This window comes from Lampris incognitus, chromosome 5 (assembly GCF_029633865.1).
Source record: "Lampris incognitus isolate fLamInc1 chromosome 5, fLamInc1.hap2, whole genome shotgun sequence".
Taxonomy (NCBI): Eukaryota; Metazoa; Chordata; class Actinopteri; order Lampriformes; family Lampridae; genus Lampris; species Lampris incognitus.
This window is the reverse complement of record NC_079215.1, coordinates 43,400,124-43,417,954: the sequence shown is the minus strand read 5'-3', so window position 1 is coordinate 43,417,954 and position 17,831 is coordinate 43,400,124. Positions and strand designations below refer to the sequence as shown.

The 17,831-nt window shown below is 41.8% G+C and overlaps 1 protein-coding gene across 1 annotated transcript; it reads left to right on the top strand.

Annotated features, from left to right (window-relative positions):
- Positions 1-1,077: 1,077 nt before the first annotated feature.
- Positions 1,078-16,931, top strand: LOC130112764 (serine protease HTRA3-like). The gene is made up of 10 exons (XM_056280247.1): positions 1,078-1,780; positions 3,900-4,005; positions 4,138-4,360; positions 7,355-7,549; positions 8,754-8,786; positions 8,887-9,001; positions 9,232-9,291; positions 11,627-11,684; positions 11,958-12,053; positions 16,299-16,931. Exons 1-10 carry the CDS (start codon positions 1,348-1,350, stop codon positions 16,465-16,467), a joined length of 1,488 nt encoding a protein of 495 aa, XP_056136222.1. The 5' UTR covers positions 1,078-1,347; the 3' UTR covers positions 16,468-16,931.
- The last annotated feature ends 900 nt before the right edge of the window (positions 16,932-17,831 follow it).

Here is a 17,831-nt window from a genome sequence, read left to right as displayed (position 1 = left end):
TCTCTTTCTCTCATGCACGCGTGCACACACACACACACACACACACAAGGAATAAAAGATGATATTGTGGTAGTTGATAAAAAGAATTTTACTGTAGGCCTAAATGTTGTAGTCTTAGACACACCTGGTTGGGCACGACATGACAAACCAAGCTTTTTAGCATCATGTAATAAAGATCTCTTCATATTGCAAAAGTTTACTTGTTCAGGTAGGCTGTACAGGCGATTGTGGTCATTGCATACTTCAGTGTCTCAGCAGTGTTAGGTACATTTACAGTACAGCCAGATGGACAGAGGTGGCTGCGGGTTGGGTAATCCGATTAAAAGTGTTGGATTGACCCATTCTGTAGGATAAGCAGTGGTCTTTGCATAGGCCTATTGTGAAATAAGATGCTTACGTTACATGTTTTTTTTTGGGGGGGGGATTCTCGACTAACAGACTCCTTTTTAACTGTGACAGGGTATGTTTCTATGCTTTTCCTCTAGACGGTGTGACTCGATCAAACTGGCTCGGCATGACAGACAAGTGACACAAGTTGCCCGTCGCTGAGTCTTTAAAGTCAAACTGACATCACTAATCTATCTTTTCTTGTCTACAAACCTTATACATCCTCGTCATTTGTAAATTACATATTATATTTTGTTTTTGATACTCTTTTATCCGTAACTTCTCAGTTGTCTCAAGAACTGTAAGGGAGTAGTCTAATCCTCATTAATATTCATGAGCTGACTTTTGAGTGACAATTACAAGCACAGGTTGACACAAGGTGGGTGGAGTTTCATATTTTGGTTGATGTGATAGGCAGTATGTAAATGAAGTCCGATGACGTCATGAGTATCAGAATAAAAGATCAGCTAAGAGAAGCTGAACTAAGGGGGGTCTTTTAAATAAAAAACAAAACAAAAACGGAATTGCTGATTTTTAATTTTATTAAAAAGACAGTAAAAAAATACATGATAATTAAAATCATACGCTATATTAGAAAATAATAGTGTTTCGATCTCGGTCCGGCTTTAAAGACAGAGGGCCGGGCATAAACTATCTTCAGGTCTGTCAAAGACCGCTGGCAATCACACATCTAACAATGGCGCGTCATATCCGCGCAGTGCTATGAAGAGGGAACCTTGATTTTGGCTGTTTTACTGACATGCACAGTCCTCATAACGAACTGATGAGTGCAGTTTCATAGGTTTTCTGTTATCATTTCATTTAGTTGAGGGCTCTCACCAGTGGTTAAATAATGGAAAAGTCTAGCCCACAAGGAAAAGAGACATCTGGCGAGACTGAGTGAAGACATTTAATCCCAAACTCCAGTCGACACATTCCGCGCAGGCGAACCAAATAAAAATGCAGTTGGTTTTATTTGCGGTTTTGGCGTTTCTTGCTCTGGACGATGTCATCGGAGCAACATCGCGACCCAGCAAGTGTCCGTCCCGCTGCGACGTCAGCAAGTGTCCGAGTCCGCGCTGTCCCGGCGGGTACGTCCCTGACCGGTGCCGCTGTTGTCTGCTGTGTGCGGCGGGCGACGGGGAGCCCTGCGGCCGCACCGCGCACCTGCCCTGCGGGGACGGCCTGGAGTGCAAGCCGGTGGAGGGGAGTTGGCGGGGCGCCAAGGCGAAGGGTGTCTGCCGGTGTAAAGCGGGACACCGGGTGTGTGGGAGCGATGGGAAGACCTACGGCAGCGTGTGTAAAATGCGGGCAGCCAGCCGCGCTGCCCTGCAGGAGGGCAGACCGGAGGTCACCCAAGCCCACAAAGGACCCTGTCCATTATCTGATACAGGTGAGTGAGCCTATACCGTGGTTAACCAGTCCACCCTGAACAGTGGAAGAAATGACAGAGCTGGAAGGAGAGAGTGATTTAGAGAGAAAGTGCTAGAAACATGGCGAGAAAGACTGTTAATGATCACGCATGGATTTGGTCCGCGGACTTTCCAGTTTGTTTTTTCCCCCAGAGTTTTTCCCAGTAGGCTAAATAGGTGGGACACCGCCCTACCTACCCAGTAGTTGCTACTATTTGACTATTTGCATTTAGGTCGACCAATTTGACCGGTTAGGCAAGCCAGTTAGAAAATGAATGTAAGTACTGTTGCTGGGTGGTGGTACATTTCCATTCACGCCCCGCTGCTCCATCAACTGCAGCAGCCCTCAGCTAACGGGTCGCCTTGTGGAGCTAATAAAGGATTACCGGGGCATCTGTTAAACAGAAACTTTTTGCCATAACTAACACGCTATAAAGGACAACAAAGAGACAATTTGGGATTTATTTATTCTCCACTGTACTCTCACTTCAAAATTACTTAGTTTTTTTGTTGTTGTTGTTTTTTTTTACTGCTATCTTTTACCGCTGGCCTTTATGGTGGGACACTAAATGAGATAGATGTCAAATGCTGAATATTAAAATTGATCACCCCCATGTAAAATGCCTATATCATAAGATTGATTTTAAAAGACATTAAAAGGGCCTATTAAAAGACAGAAGCTTTGAAGATACAGAATATTGCTTTATGAGCTTCACACTGTACAGTCGGGCTATATTCATGTCTGATGGTAGTTTATAATGGGCTAATCTGTCAGAACTTTAGGGTCTTTTATTGCCCTGGTTGGCACTTCTTTGGGATCCCCCTGTATAAGAGACTTTATCCTCTTTAAATCTTGATGCATGCTCAATAATACAGGTAAGGAAATCTCAGAAAGTTGAATCGGTTCATCTGGACTTCCACTAAACGTGTCCAGATGAACTGATTCAACTTTCGGGTGTTATCCTCTTCAAGTGAAAAAAAAGGAGGTTTTTAAGTTCCACCCATACTGGGATCTCTAGGGTGGTCATTAAACTTAGACGAACCATTTGACGGAAGTGATTAGAGGATCAACCATAAATGGGCACTTCCTTTTAATCATAGTACACTGCATAACTGCAATGCCTGGGCTGTGATGTTGTGTGTGTGTGTGTTAGCTTTCACGTGCATGTGCAATCGTGTGTCTTGTAGACATTTGCCACAGGCCTTCTGGTCTCAGTTTAAGACGATGGTAGATTAGCAGTCATCCAGGAAAGGAAATCTTCGCTGATGATTATCTTCACATCCTCTCTGTAATTACAATTGTGCCTTTTAGAACTCTGTCTACACTATTTGTGGCCTCTGTGCAACCCACAAACAAACAACTCTGGAATTTCTGTCTCGGCATTCATTTTCACTATCGGGCATAAGAGGTGACATTTGGAGGTGATGTGTGAAGTAACTTGTATGTATTTATTTTACTAAATGAAAAGCAAACACATTAATGACTGAGATTTTGAAGTAGAACAGCATTCTGCATTTAGACATCCTGTTCTCAAATTCTGTTCAACTGTAGCTGTAGTTTTGGCGTACAGTACTCTGTATGTACACCAAAACAGCCAGGCACAGAAACAGTTTCTTTCCACAGGCTGTCAATCTGATGGACACTTAACATTGTCGTGATAAATCTAAGCACGCAGTATATACTGTATATTGTACGTATAATGCATATTCTGTAGTGTCCATCTTCCTCATGTACTATATAAGTAACCTGCTAACATTTATTCCAGCATCTTTGCACTCTGCACCATTGCCTTCCTGTTTCACCTGTATATAGTCATTACTTGTATATATTCCTGAAGATTGTTGAGTTGTCACTCAATGTAAGCACATTGAGAGGCATTAGATAGGAGTCAAATTCCATGTATGTGCAAACATACATGGCCAAATGAAGATGATTCTGATTTTGAATATATCAGAGTTCATATTGAAAGTTTAGCGTGCTGTATGTCTGTGGTTGTGTTTGTGCATATGCGTGTTCTTGTATGTACTTGTGTGCCTTTTCTAGAGCATGTGTGTGTGTGTTTGTGTGTTAATAAGGTGGTTTTCTTTATTTCGTTGTAGGTCTTTCCCCTGTTCATCCCAACAGTCCTCGCTACAAGTTCAATTTCATTGCCAACGTGGTGGAGAGGATAGCCCCCGCTGTCGTCCACATTGAACTTTTTCTGAGGTGTGTGTCTGTGAGAGAGAGCGACAGATAGACCACATGTTTGCTTTTACCCTGCAATGAAATGACTTCTGTAAGAGAGCCACCCCAATGCTCTCTTTCTCTCTTAACCCCCCCCCCCCTCTCTATTTTCAGACATCCTCTGTTTGGTCACCACCTCCCTCTCTCGAGCGGGTCTGGTTTCATTGTGACCCACTCAGGTCTGATTGTGACCAACGCTCACGTGGTGACCACAGCTTCTGCAGTGTCGGGACAGCCTCAGCTGCGTGTGCAACTTCACAATGGCAATGTGTACGATGCTGTGGTTAGGGATGTGGATAGGAAGTCTGACATAGCCACCATCAAGGTCAACTCTCAGGTCGGGACACATACATGCACATACACACAAACACACACATATTCACAGACATAGTCAGAAACATGTAGATGCTTGAACATGCTTGCATCTATGAACATGCAAGACACTTCTATACTTAGAAAACTACTCAAGCAACTTCTAAATCTTTTCCCAGCTCAGGAACCCCCTTGAAAAATGTTACGTAAAGTGATATTATATAAAAATGTTTTAGATTTGGGGTTACGATTAGAGTTGGATTGTATGTAGTACAAGTAAATGATTCTTCTTCCATGTATTAATGATAATAATAATAATAACTTTTTTACATAGCACTTTTCTTAACAATGTTACAAAGTGCTTTACAAAAGGAATAAAATCAGACAACTTAAATGAGAATAAGACCAAAGGACATGAGCAAAGAGGAGGTAACAACAATAAATGAATAAGATCAAATATGTAGGAATAGAAATAAAAACAGCATAAATAAATAAAAACAAATATAAAATATTTCAAAAAGCTTTAGCAAAGAGACAAGTTTTAAGACAAGATTCAAAAGAAGCTAGTGACTTAATTTGTCTGAGTTCAATTGGAGAGAGTTCCATAGTGTGGGGGCTCTAACAGCAAAAGCCTGATCACCCTTTGTGACAAACCAAGCCCTGTGAATAACCAGCAGGGCTCCATCTGCAGAACTTTATGGTCATGAGAGCGTTTACCAGGTCGACAAATCAGAAATGCATTTAGGAGCTAGACCGTTTAAGGCCTTAAAAGTGAGCAATAAAATTTTAAAATCAATTTGAAATATAATAGGGAGCCAGTGTAGGAAGGCAAGCACAGAGGTGCTGTGATCATGCTTCTTTGCCCTGGTAATGAGCCAAGCAGTGGCGTTTTGTACCAACTGCAGAAGGTGGAGGGAGCCCTAGCTGATACCTGAGTAAAGTGCGTTGCAATAATCAAGCTGAGAACAGATAAAAGCATGTACAACTTTTTGTAGCTTAGCAATTGATAAAAATAACCTAATTTTAGCAATTACCTTGAGCTGGAGAAAACATGACTGAACATGTTTGATTTGATTATCAAAACAGAGGTTAGCATCAAATATTACCCATTGAGTCCTAGCAGCCTGCTTAAGACTATTTGACAGACCACCAAGATTAGTAGCAAAAGGGCTGACGGAATTTGGGGGACCAAAGAGAATGACCTCAGACTTATCATCATTAGATTTAAGAAAAAATTGTGACAGCCAGGATTTAATACCAGAGGAGGCAAGTTGTGAGATTTACTAGGCTGCTAGAATGTGTTAGTTTTAATGGCATGTAGTGTCACTAAAACAACTGATTGTCATCAGCATAAAAATGGTAATACACATCATGATTTTGAATAACCTGGCCAAGGGGCAGCATGTATATAGAAAAGTGAAGGGGCCAACAACTGAGCCATGAGGGACACCACAACTCAACTGAGCCATTGAGGAATTAGAATTACCCAGAACAACAGAAAAAGTTCTGTTGGTGAGGTAAGAGCGTAATAAACTTAAGAGCCAAGCCCTTGATGCCTACACAAGTGTCCAAGCAATGTAAGAGGATACCGTCATCAACTGTGTCAAAGGCAGCACTTAAAAGGTGTCTGGGTAGGGTAGCAGTTTATTCTGTTGCCTACCAACATGGACATTGGTGGTTCGAATCCCTGTGTTACCTCTGGCTTGGTCGAGCGTCCCTACAGACCCAATTGACCATGTCTGCGGGTGGGAAGCCAGATGTGGGTATGTGTCCTGGTTGCTGCACTAGCGCCTCCTCTGGTCAGTCGGGGTACCTGTGCAGGGGGGGGGGTAGTGTGATCCTCCCACGCGCTACATCCCCCTGGCAAAACTCTTCACTGTCTGGTGAAAAAGAAGCGGCTGGTGACTCCACATGTATCGGAGAAGGCATGTAGTAGTCTGCAGCTCTCCCTGGATTGGCAGAGGGGGTGGAGCAGAGATCAGGACGGCTCGGAGGAGTGGGGTAATTGTCTGGATACAATTGCGGAGAAAAAGGGGGGAAAATCAATAACAAAAAGGCATCACTTAACTCTAAAAGAACTAAAATCAAGCAGTCACTTCTGTCTGCAGTCAGCAGTATGTCATCAGTAACCTGAACTAGAGCTGTCTCGGTACTATGAAGTGCTCTAAATCCAGACTGGAAACTGTTAAAAACAATATTAGTATTCATAAAAGATATGAACTGAGATTAAATTACTTTCTCCAGAACCTTAAATAAAAAAGACAATTTGGAGATTGGTGTATAGTTACTTAAGGACAGGGGATCCAAATTAGGTTTCTTTAGTAATGGGTGAAAAATGGCATGCTTAAACTGTCTGGAAAAGAACTTGAGGCCAGAGAATTTTTAAGAATTTGCAGAATAGCGGGGCTAACAGTGGAAAATACCTCCTTGAGCAGCTTAGTGGGTAAGATGTCTAAATTGTAATGTATTGAAACTGGGTAAAAGAGGCAGAATTAACATGGGGGATGGAAAGAATGCAAGGGTCAGGCTGGATTTGGGACCTGATATTCTCCACCTTATTTACAAAATGAGTGAGAATATTTAGTCATCTTTGTCCTTCAAATGTATTAATTTATAAGCGCTAAATACATTACAGCACAAGAGCTCACTCATGTCTTGGTACTTTTCTGCCAAGCTCTTCGGGTGTCAGATTCAGGTCTTCCAACTAGACTAGCTTGCGGGAATACTTGTGTAAATACCAGCTCTGTGACCCAGAGAGAGAGACAGGATGATATATGTGTGTCTTCTAACAGCCATATCTGAAATACTTGGACTATTTTTCAGCAGCATACTGGTCTCCTAGTCTGTTTCTCTGCCTCTGTCTCTTTTTTTCACTCTGACAAACCCCTCATATTCATCTGTCCTTCATGTATTTGTGTTTCTGTGATGTAGGCAGTGGTTTTCTGTCTTTAATATCCATTGGTCTGTGTGTGTGTGTTTTGCATCTGTGTGTGTTTGCTGTTTGTGTGTGTGTGAGCAGAAAAAGCTCCCCGTGCTGACCCTAGGACGTTCTGCTGATCTGAGGCCAGGGGAGTTTGTGGTGGCCATTGGCAGCCCCTTTGCCCTGCAGAACACCGTCACCACGGGTATCGTGAGCACGGCCCAGAGAGACGGTAAAGAGCTTGGCATCAGGGACTCGGACATGGACTACATCCAGACTGACGCCATCATTAATGTTAGTTCACAGACACCCACTCGCACACACAAACACAAAGGCACCAACTTTTGAAAATGATTGTGGATGCTCATCTTATAGGACAGACATAAAAGTGCACATAGTATGTATTTTCCCATTTTCTCCCAAACAAAAAAACTTAGCTACTGTCATGAAAATGAAATGGGGATTTTCATGTGTAGACGATCCAACTGCAAACCAAAACTTTGGACTAGCTTGCGCAATATTTTTCTTATATCTACCTATGAAAAAGAAATGTAATAGATTTTGGAACATTATTGATATTCTAAGCACACAAGTTTCACTACTGAAAGCCGGCACTCTGAAATGTAACAAATGTGGAAAAAAAAGCCATTTCATTTCTTATATTTTTTTTTTCTTAAATGCAATGGTACAGCTTCAAGAAAACATGAAGTTCGTCTTTTCACACTGACAAGGCAGTGGCCCATTAAGAATGTGGCCTACATGAGGCTACAATAGATTCTAGGCTGTTTGAAAATTCACTATGAAAAAAGGGAATCTGGATTTACCTTTAAAGCTAATTTGATATGGCAAATGTGTTTTCTCAGGTTTTTTTTTGTCTCTGTGTTTGTTGTCTGATCCTATTGGGCTCACTGCCAAAACTAACATGACCTTCCTCATTGTTGCTAGCCTGTGCTGTTCTGTTCAAGCCCAGAGGCAACGGGTCAACAGAGGGAATTGCAGAGGTTGCCCATCTTGATTTTCAAATAACAAATTTATCCATACATTTTCCATCAATTTTTTAGGCAAACACAGGAGGTGTAAATAGCATACAGCTTTAGTTAAAGTCATGTGTTTGGTAAAGTCACAAAGTTGAATCATGCATTATGTGTTTGGTTCATTTTATTTTTTTGGCTCATAACACACTTCTTCACAGTTGTTCAGCTGCTCAACAATGTCTTCTTGATTTAGCTAAGCATATATATTTTTTTATTTGAAATTTTGGAGTTGGGGTTGAGGTAATGGAGAAAAGAATATTGAGGGTGCTCAAGCTCTTCGGCACCCAGAGAGCTGTTCCTATGCACAGACACACATACTCTCACACATGGGTCACATTTCCTGTTGTGCATACAGTTCATATTATGCCGGATAAAGGCACTTTGCATGTGTATTATGGGCTTTGTGCATGCACATGTTTACATCAGTCTTCTTTTTCCTCTTTTCCTCCTCATCTCTGGTTAAGTACGGGAATTCTGGAGGACCTCTAGTTAACTTGGTGAGTACTTTGCTATGATTTCTCAACTGTAGAATATTCACCAATATCTTAACAACACAAGGCTGTCTAAAAATGCGTAATATGCATGTGTGTGTTTCAGGATGGCGAGGTGATAGGTATCAACACTCTGAAGGTGACTGCCGGGATCTCTTTTGCTATACCCTCTGACAGGATCAGCCACTTCCTCACAGATTCACGGATTGAACACAGCAAAGGTCAGGGGTCAGAGTAGAAACAGCAAAAAGACCAAAGCCAAAAGTGACTAAAAGAAAAAGCATGAATTTTTGCCTTATGAGATGTTAAGCTGGTGTAGTGTTGGCTTGGAATGAAACCCTGTATACACGTTGCCCTTTATGGCACATAATTAAACTCCACTGCTTTCAAGGAATACTCTACCTGCTGGTTATGTTGCAGTAAAACTGAACTCTCTTTTTTGTTTTGATAGACAAGGCCAGGCGGCACAGAGGACTGAACCGCGTATCAGAGGAACTGCAGTCCGACAGAGGTAAGAGCTGCTGAATTAACACAAACATAGGACCATCGGAAAGGACAGGTCTTCTGTTTCTGTAGTTTTCTCATTTCTTCCTTAATTGCTTCCAACTGGTTAGTACTCGTGTCTGCAGCGCCCTCCAGTGCTTCAGTCCGGTCCTCGGCTTCACCAATGCGGGAGCTTAAATTGTCAAATTTATCCTCCATATCTTCCATTTTGGCCTTGATTTCTGTTGTCAGCTGTTCCAATAGTTTGCTTAGATACCTGGATTGCACTGATCATTTTAGCAAGAAAACTCAGTATAGGCTCATCTGTTTCTCTGTCTGGCAATGAAGCTAGTGTATCTGCCTCTGGCATGATGCCAGGGGCGTCCATGTTTTTTGCTGGTTTTAGATGGTTGAGTTGAATCTTTTGGGCGCAGTGTTTTTTGGTTTTCACGGTTCGACATTGGTATTTCAGTTAAAGAAAAGATTCCAAACTATTGTTAACAAGTTCTTAATGATAAAAGTGGAGTCGTATTGTTGTTAATAACGCTTTAGTGTCGGATTTACCCGAGCACCTCTGTCAAGCTGCCATCTCCGTCGAGAGCACACCTGATCTCCAGGTCTTCCATTTCTAACAAATGTCGTGATTATCATGCTGAATTGTCTGTCCCGGCTTTGGTATCCCCTGGTCATTGTTGATGGTTATAATGGTTATACCAAGGTCAAAGATAATCAGAATTAGAATCCCCATTCATTCAGTTCATTCAGTACAGGGTTTTTGACATTCACTGACATACGACACGCAGATATGCAGGACTTCACAAATAGTGCAGAGAACAGTAGTGCAGGACATACGTAGTGTAGGTGGATGCTTAGTCGATGCATGATGGGCCTTTAGCAATGACTGTACACACAGCTCTATTGATGAAGTATATGTATGAACTATTCCTGAAATCTCGTGTCACTCACCAAAATTATCCATATTTTTGGAATGGTTTGTTAGTATGAACATGATTTTACACTGAAACATATTCGTCATACACAAATACACACAACAGCCCCATTGGTCAACAAAGTCTTTGGAAGAGGGAGAAGTCGCTGCTAGTTTTAATATTAAAGAATTTAAAAAGATTAATTCAGGCCCAATTACAATAGTAATAAATGTAGTAGGCCTACACACAAATAATCATGTTTAGGTTTTTTAGGAAATACTTTAGACCTGTCTGAGATAAATATAGTCTCAGTTCATTTATTGAAATATGGAGGCAGAAATACTGTTGATGGTTCAGATGAATTGAAACCAACAAGGTGCTTTGGATAATAATATTTTTGTCGTTTCTCAGAAGATCTATTTCTATCAGTTATATTAGTGCAGGTTCAAATAAGTGAAATAGGGTAAAGCAAGCCTATCTAATACAGACAAAATTCATATGGAACTGGTGAGAACTCATTAACGTTCTGCTGAATAACTTTATACTTAAATGTTAGTTTGACAGCACTTTGATTTTTGAAATTGTAACTTTCATTTTCCTTTCTGGTCACTTTCATACTGGTATGTCTTAATTCAAAGGTGTAGCCCCTGATCAGCTGTCGATATTCCCCCAATCTTCTGCCCAACACTCACTATCAGCCATCCTTATGTAAACTACTAATAAGACACGTTAGTCCCTAGCTAATGGGTCTGACCCTTTAGCCGAGTGGTTAGTGATGTCGCCTTGTGGTGCAGTACACCCCGTATCGAATCCCGCACCGGGCGAAAAAATAACCGGTTACATTGGTGGCAGCGGTGGGATCCGGAAGTGTGCAGATCCTCAGAAGTCTCTTCGAAGCGCGGGAATAACAAAGCGCGAGGGCGTGCTTCCGGGGAGGGTGACGACTGTAAACTACTAATAAGACACGTTAGTCCCTAGCTAACGAGTCTGACCCTTTAGCTGAGCGGTTAGTGATGTCGCCTTGTGGTGCAGTACACCCCGTATCGAATCCCGCACCGAGCGAAAAAATAACCGGTTACACTTATATAGCCTTTTAGACTAATGATGCTAACTGTAGGTTCATTGGTATGTGCATTCAATTTATGAACAAATTACGTTCAATATTCAAGGTACATGTGTAGAAACAACATGGAGTGTTTAATGATGTTTTCGTAAATCCAGCGTTAATTTCTCACACTGTTCTCATAAGAACAATTCCAAGAGAAATTAAGAAAAACGTTAATGTTCTTGCATGAGGTCCATTATTGTAATAAAGGTTTCACGTCAATATTAGTATTTGCATAAAGATCCAAACACATCTGACCCCCATGATGATGATGATGATGATGATGGTGAGGCTGATGATTGAATGATGATTAAATGTTTTGTTCTCAGAGGGGTCAGGACTGAGGAGACGTTTCTTAGGCATCAGGATGCTCACTATCACTGACACGTGAGTTTGTGACACACACACACACACACACACACACACACACACACACACACACACACACACACACACACACACACACACACACACACTACACTACACCATTTTCTTTATAAAATAGGCTCTTTTCTGAATGATTGACAATCATGTTGTAGTTATTTAGGGAGGGATAAAGTTCTGGCAGGGTTAGTTCTCTACCAGAACTAACAGTTTTGCCACATTAAAATGTGAAAGTAAATAAATGTGCCAAATCTTTGCAATGTTGGTGTCTTTCAGTCTTATAGAAGAGTTGAAGTTTGAGAACCCAGACTTTCCTGATGTTCGCAGTGGCGTTCTGGTGCGCCAGGTCATACCAGACTCTCCCGCAGACAAGTACGTTCACATTCACACACACGCACTAACACATTACAGAGCAGAAAACTTCTCATAAACCCAGCCAAGGACAGTAAGAGTTATGCCATTGGGGAGAATTAAACATTCTTCAAGACTCTTTTTCATCCTTCAAACATTTTCCACACAGTGTTGAGATGTACTATATTTTTATCAAGGCCTGGTTGTAATTTTGTGGCCCGTGGTCTACCATCAAAGTTACTGTTGCAAGTCTGCACTACAGCTGGGGTCCTCTGGCACAGAGACACAGACAAATGTGGTGGTTAAGAGCTCAACAGTCTTGTTATTTTAAAAGTTTTAATCGTCGTGTTTTTTAATCAGCTACCTTCATTGCCCATGTCTCTGTGCGGGAGACCCCCAGTGTAGCGGGCCAGATTACACTTGGGTATATTTTAGGCTAGGCCAAACTATACCCAGGTATAAACTATACCTGGGTATAGTTTGGCCTAGCCTAAAATATACCCCAATCTATAAAATAGCCCAGGCTGGTTTGTACCCCAGGGTATATTTTGGGCTAGGCCAGACTATACCCCTCTAGTCCAGATTAACCCCCCCCCCCGTTAATGCATACAAATGTCCTTCAGATTGGTAGATCAAGGTTACGAAGGCTCCTAGTGAACATATATGTGTTAAAAAGCAAGTTTTTTCTGTCATTTCTGATGTTTATAAGCTAAAATATTTATTAGCTTAGCTAAAAAGGCTAAAAACAGTTACTAGGTAGCCAAAAGCTAATAGGCTAGGAAGGTGATAGAGATTGAAAGTGTACATGTATGTAGTACACCTCCGCTTAATCATGCACCTCAATACTCATGGAACTACACCACTAGGTAGCGCTACAGTGAATACTTTAATTTTATATTTTTAATAACTATAGCTCGGAATTATTACCATGTGACAGTTTGTCCCAGTAACTGTTATACGTGTAATTAAATAGTTACAATGATAAAATATGTTTTTGTAGGAATAACAAAAAGAAGGAAGAAAATAAAGAAGTAAGGAAGGACAAGGGGAAGTGTGAAGTTTTGGGTGCCTACATGTGTATTATTCAATTTTATTCTTTTTTTTTCAAACAAAAAATCCATCATGGATGATAACCCGTACAACCAGATTTTGAACTTCTACACCAGCTCTGTCCGAAAGTTTCCTCAGCATATCTATGACCTGGATCCTGCCAAGTGTGTGAATGCAAAGTCTCAGTTTCATCAAACAGCAGAGCCATTTCATGCTGACGGTGGATCTCTCTTCCGTGGAGATAAGGAGGCTCTTTTCAAAACCTGTGTGCCCAACATTCTGAAGGCCTGTCATGACAATCCAGCTACAGGAGGGCACTTTGGCAAAGATGAAACCTTCAGTAAAATATCTCAGCAATATTATTGGAGAGGCATGAAGAATGATGTATAAGAATACGTGAGGGCATGTCCGAACTGTTTGGTCAGTAATCCCAAAGTCAGCAAAGAAGCTCCGTCACTCAACCCAATACCTGTACCTGCCAAGATCTGAAGTCTGGCTGGGATTGACATTATCGGCCCTCTTCAAAAAAACTACAAGCGGTAACAAGTACATCATCGCCATAACTGACCATGGTAACACTTTAGTATGGGGAACATAAAAAAACTTAATTACTAGTGAATTAGTAATGATCAAGATGTCACTTTAGTATGGGGAACATATTCTAAGTAACAAAAACTTAATTTACAGTAATTTAACACTATTAACACTTGTAGTTTTGTGTTTTGTTATGTAAGAACAGACCATATTCATTAAGTGTTAGTAAGGGAGAATAACTCTTCTTGTGGTACTACCACCTTATAAAGTCCATACTAAGCAAAGCATATTGAGATGGTACTACTAATAAGCAATAATTCTGAGGTATAATAAGGCCATGCAGAATAAGGCATTAATGAGTATGTAATAATGACCAATTAAGAGCCAATATGTTGCTAATTTGCATGCTAATAAGCACCTAATTAATGGTGACTATGTTCCCCATACTAAAGTGTTACCCTGACCATTTCTCCAAGTGCTCTGAAGCCGCAGCTATCCCAGACAAGAGCACAAAGTCAGTGTTCCTTTACTCTGTTGTATGTCGACTAGGCTGCATGGACACCCTTATCAGTGACCAAGGTTGTGAATTTGTAAACAAAGGTATTGACTTACTAATGGACTGTTTCCAGACAGATCACTGTATAGCCTCTGCATGCCACCCACAGTCAAACAGCCAAAGGGAACATGACAACAGGACACTCAAGGCTGCATTGAGTAAGCGACCAAGCCAATGATTGGGATCAGTACATTCCAGGCATTTAGTTTTCTTATCATACATCTATCTATCCATGCCTCAACAAAGTGCACACCCTGCGAAATTATGTACGGCTGCACTGTCAAGCTACCCATCGACCTGAAGTTTGCTGACGAGAGTGATGAAGCACCACTTCCAGACTCAGCCAGCCCTGATGTTGTGCAGACACTTCACACCATTTGTAAAGACCTCTGTTCCACAGTCTCCAGCAACATTGCCAGTGCACAGTCTCATCAGAAGAATTATGATCATCGCCATGAAAGCAACAAAGAGATTATTACAGGGTCCATAGTCTACATCAAAAACAGTTGACATATCCACAGGACGGGATCCAAGCTGGAGCCTCGCTGGACTGGTCCATATACTGTTGTTGAGTCACTCAGCAAAGGCCGTGTCAAACTAAAAAATGTAAAAACTGACAAGATCCTAAGTAACACCTACCACGCCAGCAACCTCAAGATCTACACAAATGCCACATCATCATCAGATGTTCCCCATGACCTTGAGCACCCAGCCATTCTTGACCGCCCCTGTGACACCATTAGAGGACAAACTCCAGCAACCCAAGAGACCAATGGAGGAGCCAGATAAGATCAGTGACGCAATGGAATATGTTGTATTAATCTGGATAATTAATATTAATCTGGGTAATTAATTGGGTATAATCTGGTTTAGAAGGGTATGAAATAGCCTAGCCTAAATAATACGCCAGGGTATAAACTGGACTAGCCCAGAATATACTCGGGGTATAAAACAGGAGAGCCCACTTTAACCCCATGTCTGAGTGTGGAGGGTATAATTTGGCCTAGGGGGGTATGAATAGCCTAGCCTAAATAATACCCTGGGGTATAAACTGGACTAGCCCATAATATACCCGGGGTATAAAACAGGCTAGCCCACTTTAACCCTGGGTATAGTCTGGCCAGCGGGTATATCTTGGGCTGTTACACCGGCTGTGGGGCCACCTTGCTACAGCCTTCTTTGTCAAACAGTGGAGACACCCCTAAACTGGACCTGTCAACGATATACCTTCTCCTATCATAGTACTACCTATTGACCAGCATACCCTGACACCATTTCCAGTTTGGGAAGATGGTGGCGCGAATTCACATTTGCAGTGACCTCACCTAGTACTGGTGTGGGAAGATGGCGGCACAAACTTACGTTTGTGGCGGCCTCACCCAGTACCGTTCATGCAATGACTTTGTCCATTTCTGCATCTAAATTTGTGTCGTCATTTGATGGCTGGGAGAGCTGGTGTGTGGGCCCAGGGATCACGGCCCTGCTTGGAGCTGCACCTGAAGAAGAAACACCGAGGGCGGTCTGACAGGATGCGGAAATGGGGCAGAATAAGCTAACTGCTAGCCCATGCAGATCGGCAGTTCTGATAACACCAAGGGCAGTCTGGCGGCAGCCTCATCTAGCATTGACTGTGTTTTTCATGTTGTCATGTGGAGTGCGGGGAGGTGTATCGGGGGTGTTTGGCTGGGAGAGCTAGCGTTGGATTGGCTTGGAGAGCTTGGTCTGCTGCCTCTGGTGGGCCCAGGGACCACGGCCCTGCCTGGAGCTGCACCAAAGGAAGAAACACAGAGGGCGGTCTGATAGGATGCGGCAGCAGGGCAGGCTAAGCTGACTGCCCATGCAGACCGGCAGTTCTGACAGTCATCCTGGAATTCGCTCTCTTGGACAGTGATTTTTATATATATATATATATATGTTGGATATATGTGGGGTTTTTTTAGTTTTTGTAGGGTTTTTTTTGTATTTTGGATATATGTGTTCTTGTAGTTTGGATGTGTTTTTGTCTTTGTGTTGCACTGCTGTGGGCTGGGGGAAATGATATTTTATTTCATTTCATGTGCGCATGTGCATGGAATAAAATGACAAATAAATATTCCTGATTCCTGATACCTTTCCCTCCCTCTCAGGAGCGGAATGAAGGCAGGTGACGTCATTGTCAAGCTGAATGGACAATTCCTCTGGACGACTGAAGACCTTCAAGCTGCACTGCTGGGAAATCAGCCTGTCCTTCTCGAAGTTCGCCGTGGGAAGGATGATCTGCTCTTCAACATCCACCCCCATACTGCTATGCATTGACAGACTATAATGAACGGGACATAGTTCGATTCAATTTTATACTTTCTACAACTGTTGGGCTGGGCTCAATTAATATGGTAGAAGAGGCTTTAAAATGCCTGATGCCAAAGGCATTGTATTGTAAGGCATTTGGCAAATAGCCCTTTGTCAAAACACTTTTACGTTGTAAAAAAACACTAAAGTTACCTTGCAACAAGTGCCTTTTTTGTGCTTTTTTTTTTTACCTGTTATGCAATCCGAGCTTCTCAATTGGTTTACTTTTACTTCATTGTTGTTTTAAATTTTTGTCAAAAGTTTTTCTAACATGAACTGCAGCTTGCTAACTTGACAAATGACTTGCAGCATGAAAGGTAGAATGCATTGAATCTATTCCTGCATTGTCATACAGCAGCCTTAAAAAAATGCCATGCTAATAACACACCATACGTTGCCTTCAAAATACTGCCCAAACCAACCACTGAAAGAAGTTGGCATGAAAACTCGATATCTTTGTCGTCTCTACATCAGTGTGTACACACATGCATTAATGCTTATGTGTGGGTGTTTGTGTGAAGTATGGCTACAAAAAAAAATATTTTCACTCTTGTATTCTTCATAATAAAAACCATTTTTAGTATTATGGGAGGTTGTGTCTTAAGAACTGTGTAAGTGTGTAATGTCTCTGTGTGATCGAGGTGGGATTTGGTATGTGCGTGTGCTTGTATTCCCCCCCCCCCCCCACATTTTCTCCCCAATTGTATCCGGCCAATTACCCCACTCTTTCGAGCCGTCTCGGTCGCTACTCCAACCCCTCTGCCGATCCGGGAAGGGCTGCAGACTACCATGTGCCCAGGGTCCGAAATTAACTTTTTGGCTTACCGGCCAAGAGGACTGGTAGATGAAAAAATCTACCGGCCAATACGGCCAAAATAATTAGTAGCCTTTTTTGTGCCATACAAACGTTTTCAGTACATATAAATGAGAGAATAAGGTATTGTGTTGAATTAGAGCTTTTAAAAATGTGCAGATTTGAAGAAAAAATATTTTTATGTAAAATTAGTGAATGGTTAAATGGTAAAATGTTACAAGTATGATTTCATGTTTTATTTGCAGTATTATTGTAACTACTCGAGTGCTCCACATGCCCATCTCTAGTCCCAGACTACTCTACAGCAGCCACTCTCTTTGCACCGTCCATGAAGTCTGGCCTCCTGCTCCTGACAGAGGTGCCACAGATTAACAGCAATGGTTGTGTCATATTCCCTGATCTCGGGAGATGACAGCTGCACTCTCAGTAGATCCGAGAGTGTGACTGAGTTGAGGTCTTCTCTTTTTTTAATCATTTTTATTTCTGATTTTCCTTTTTTTTTCTCCTCCCAATTTAG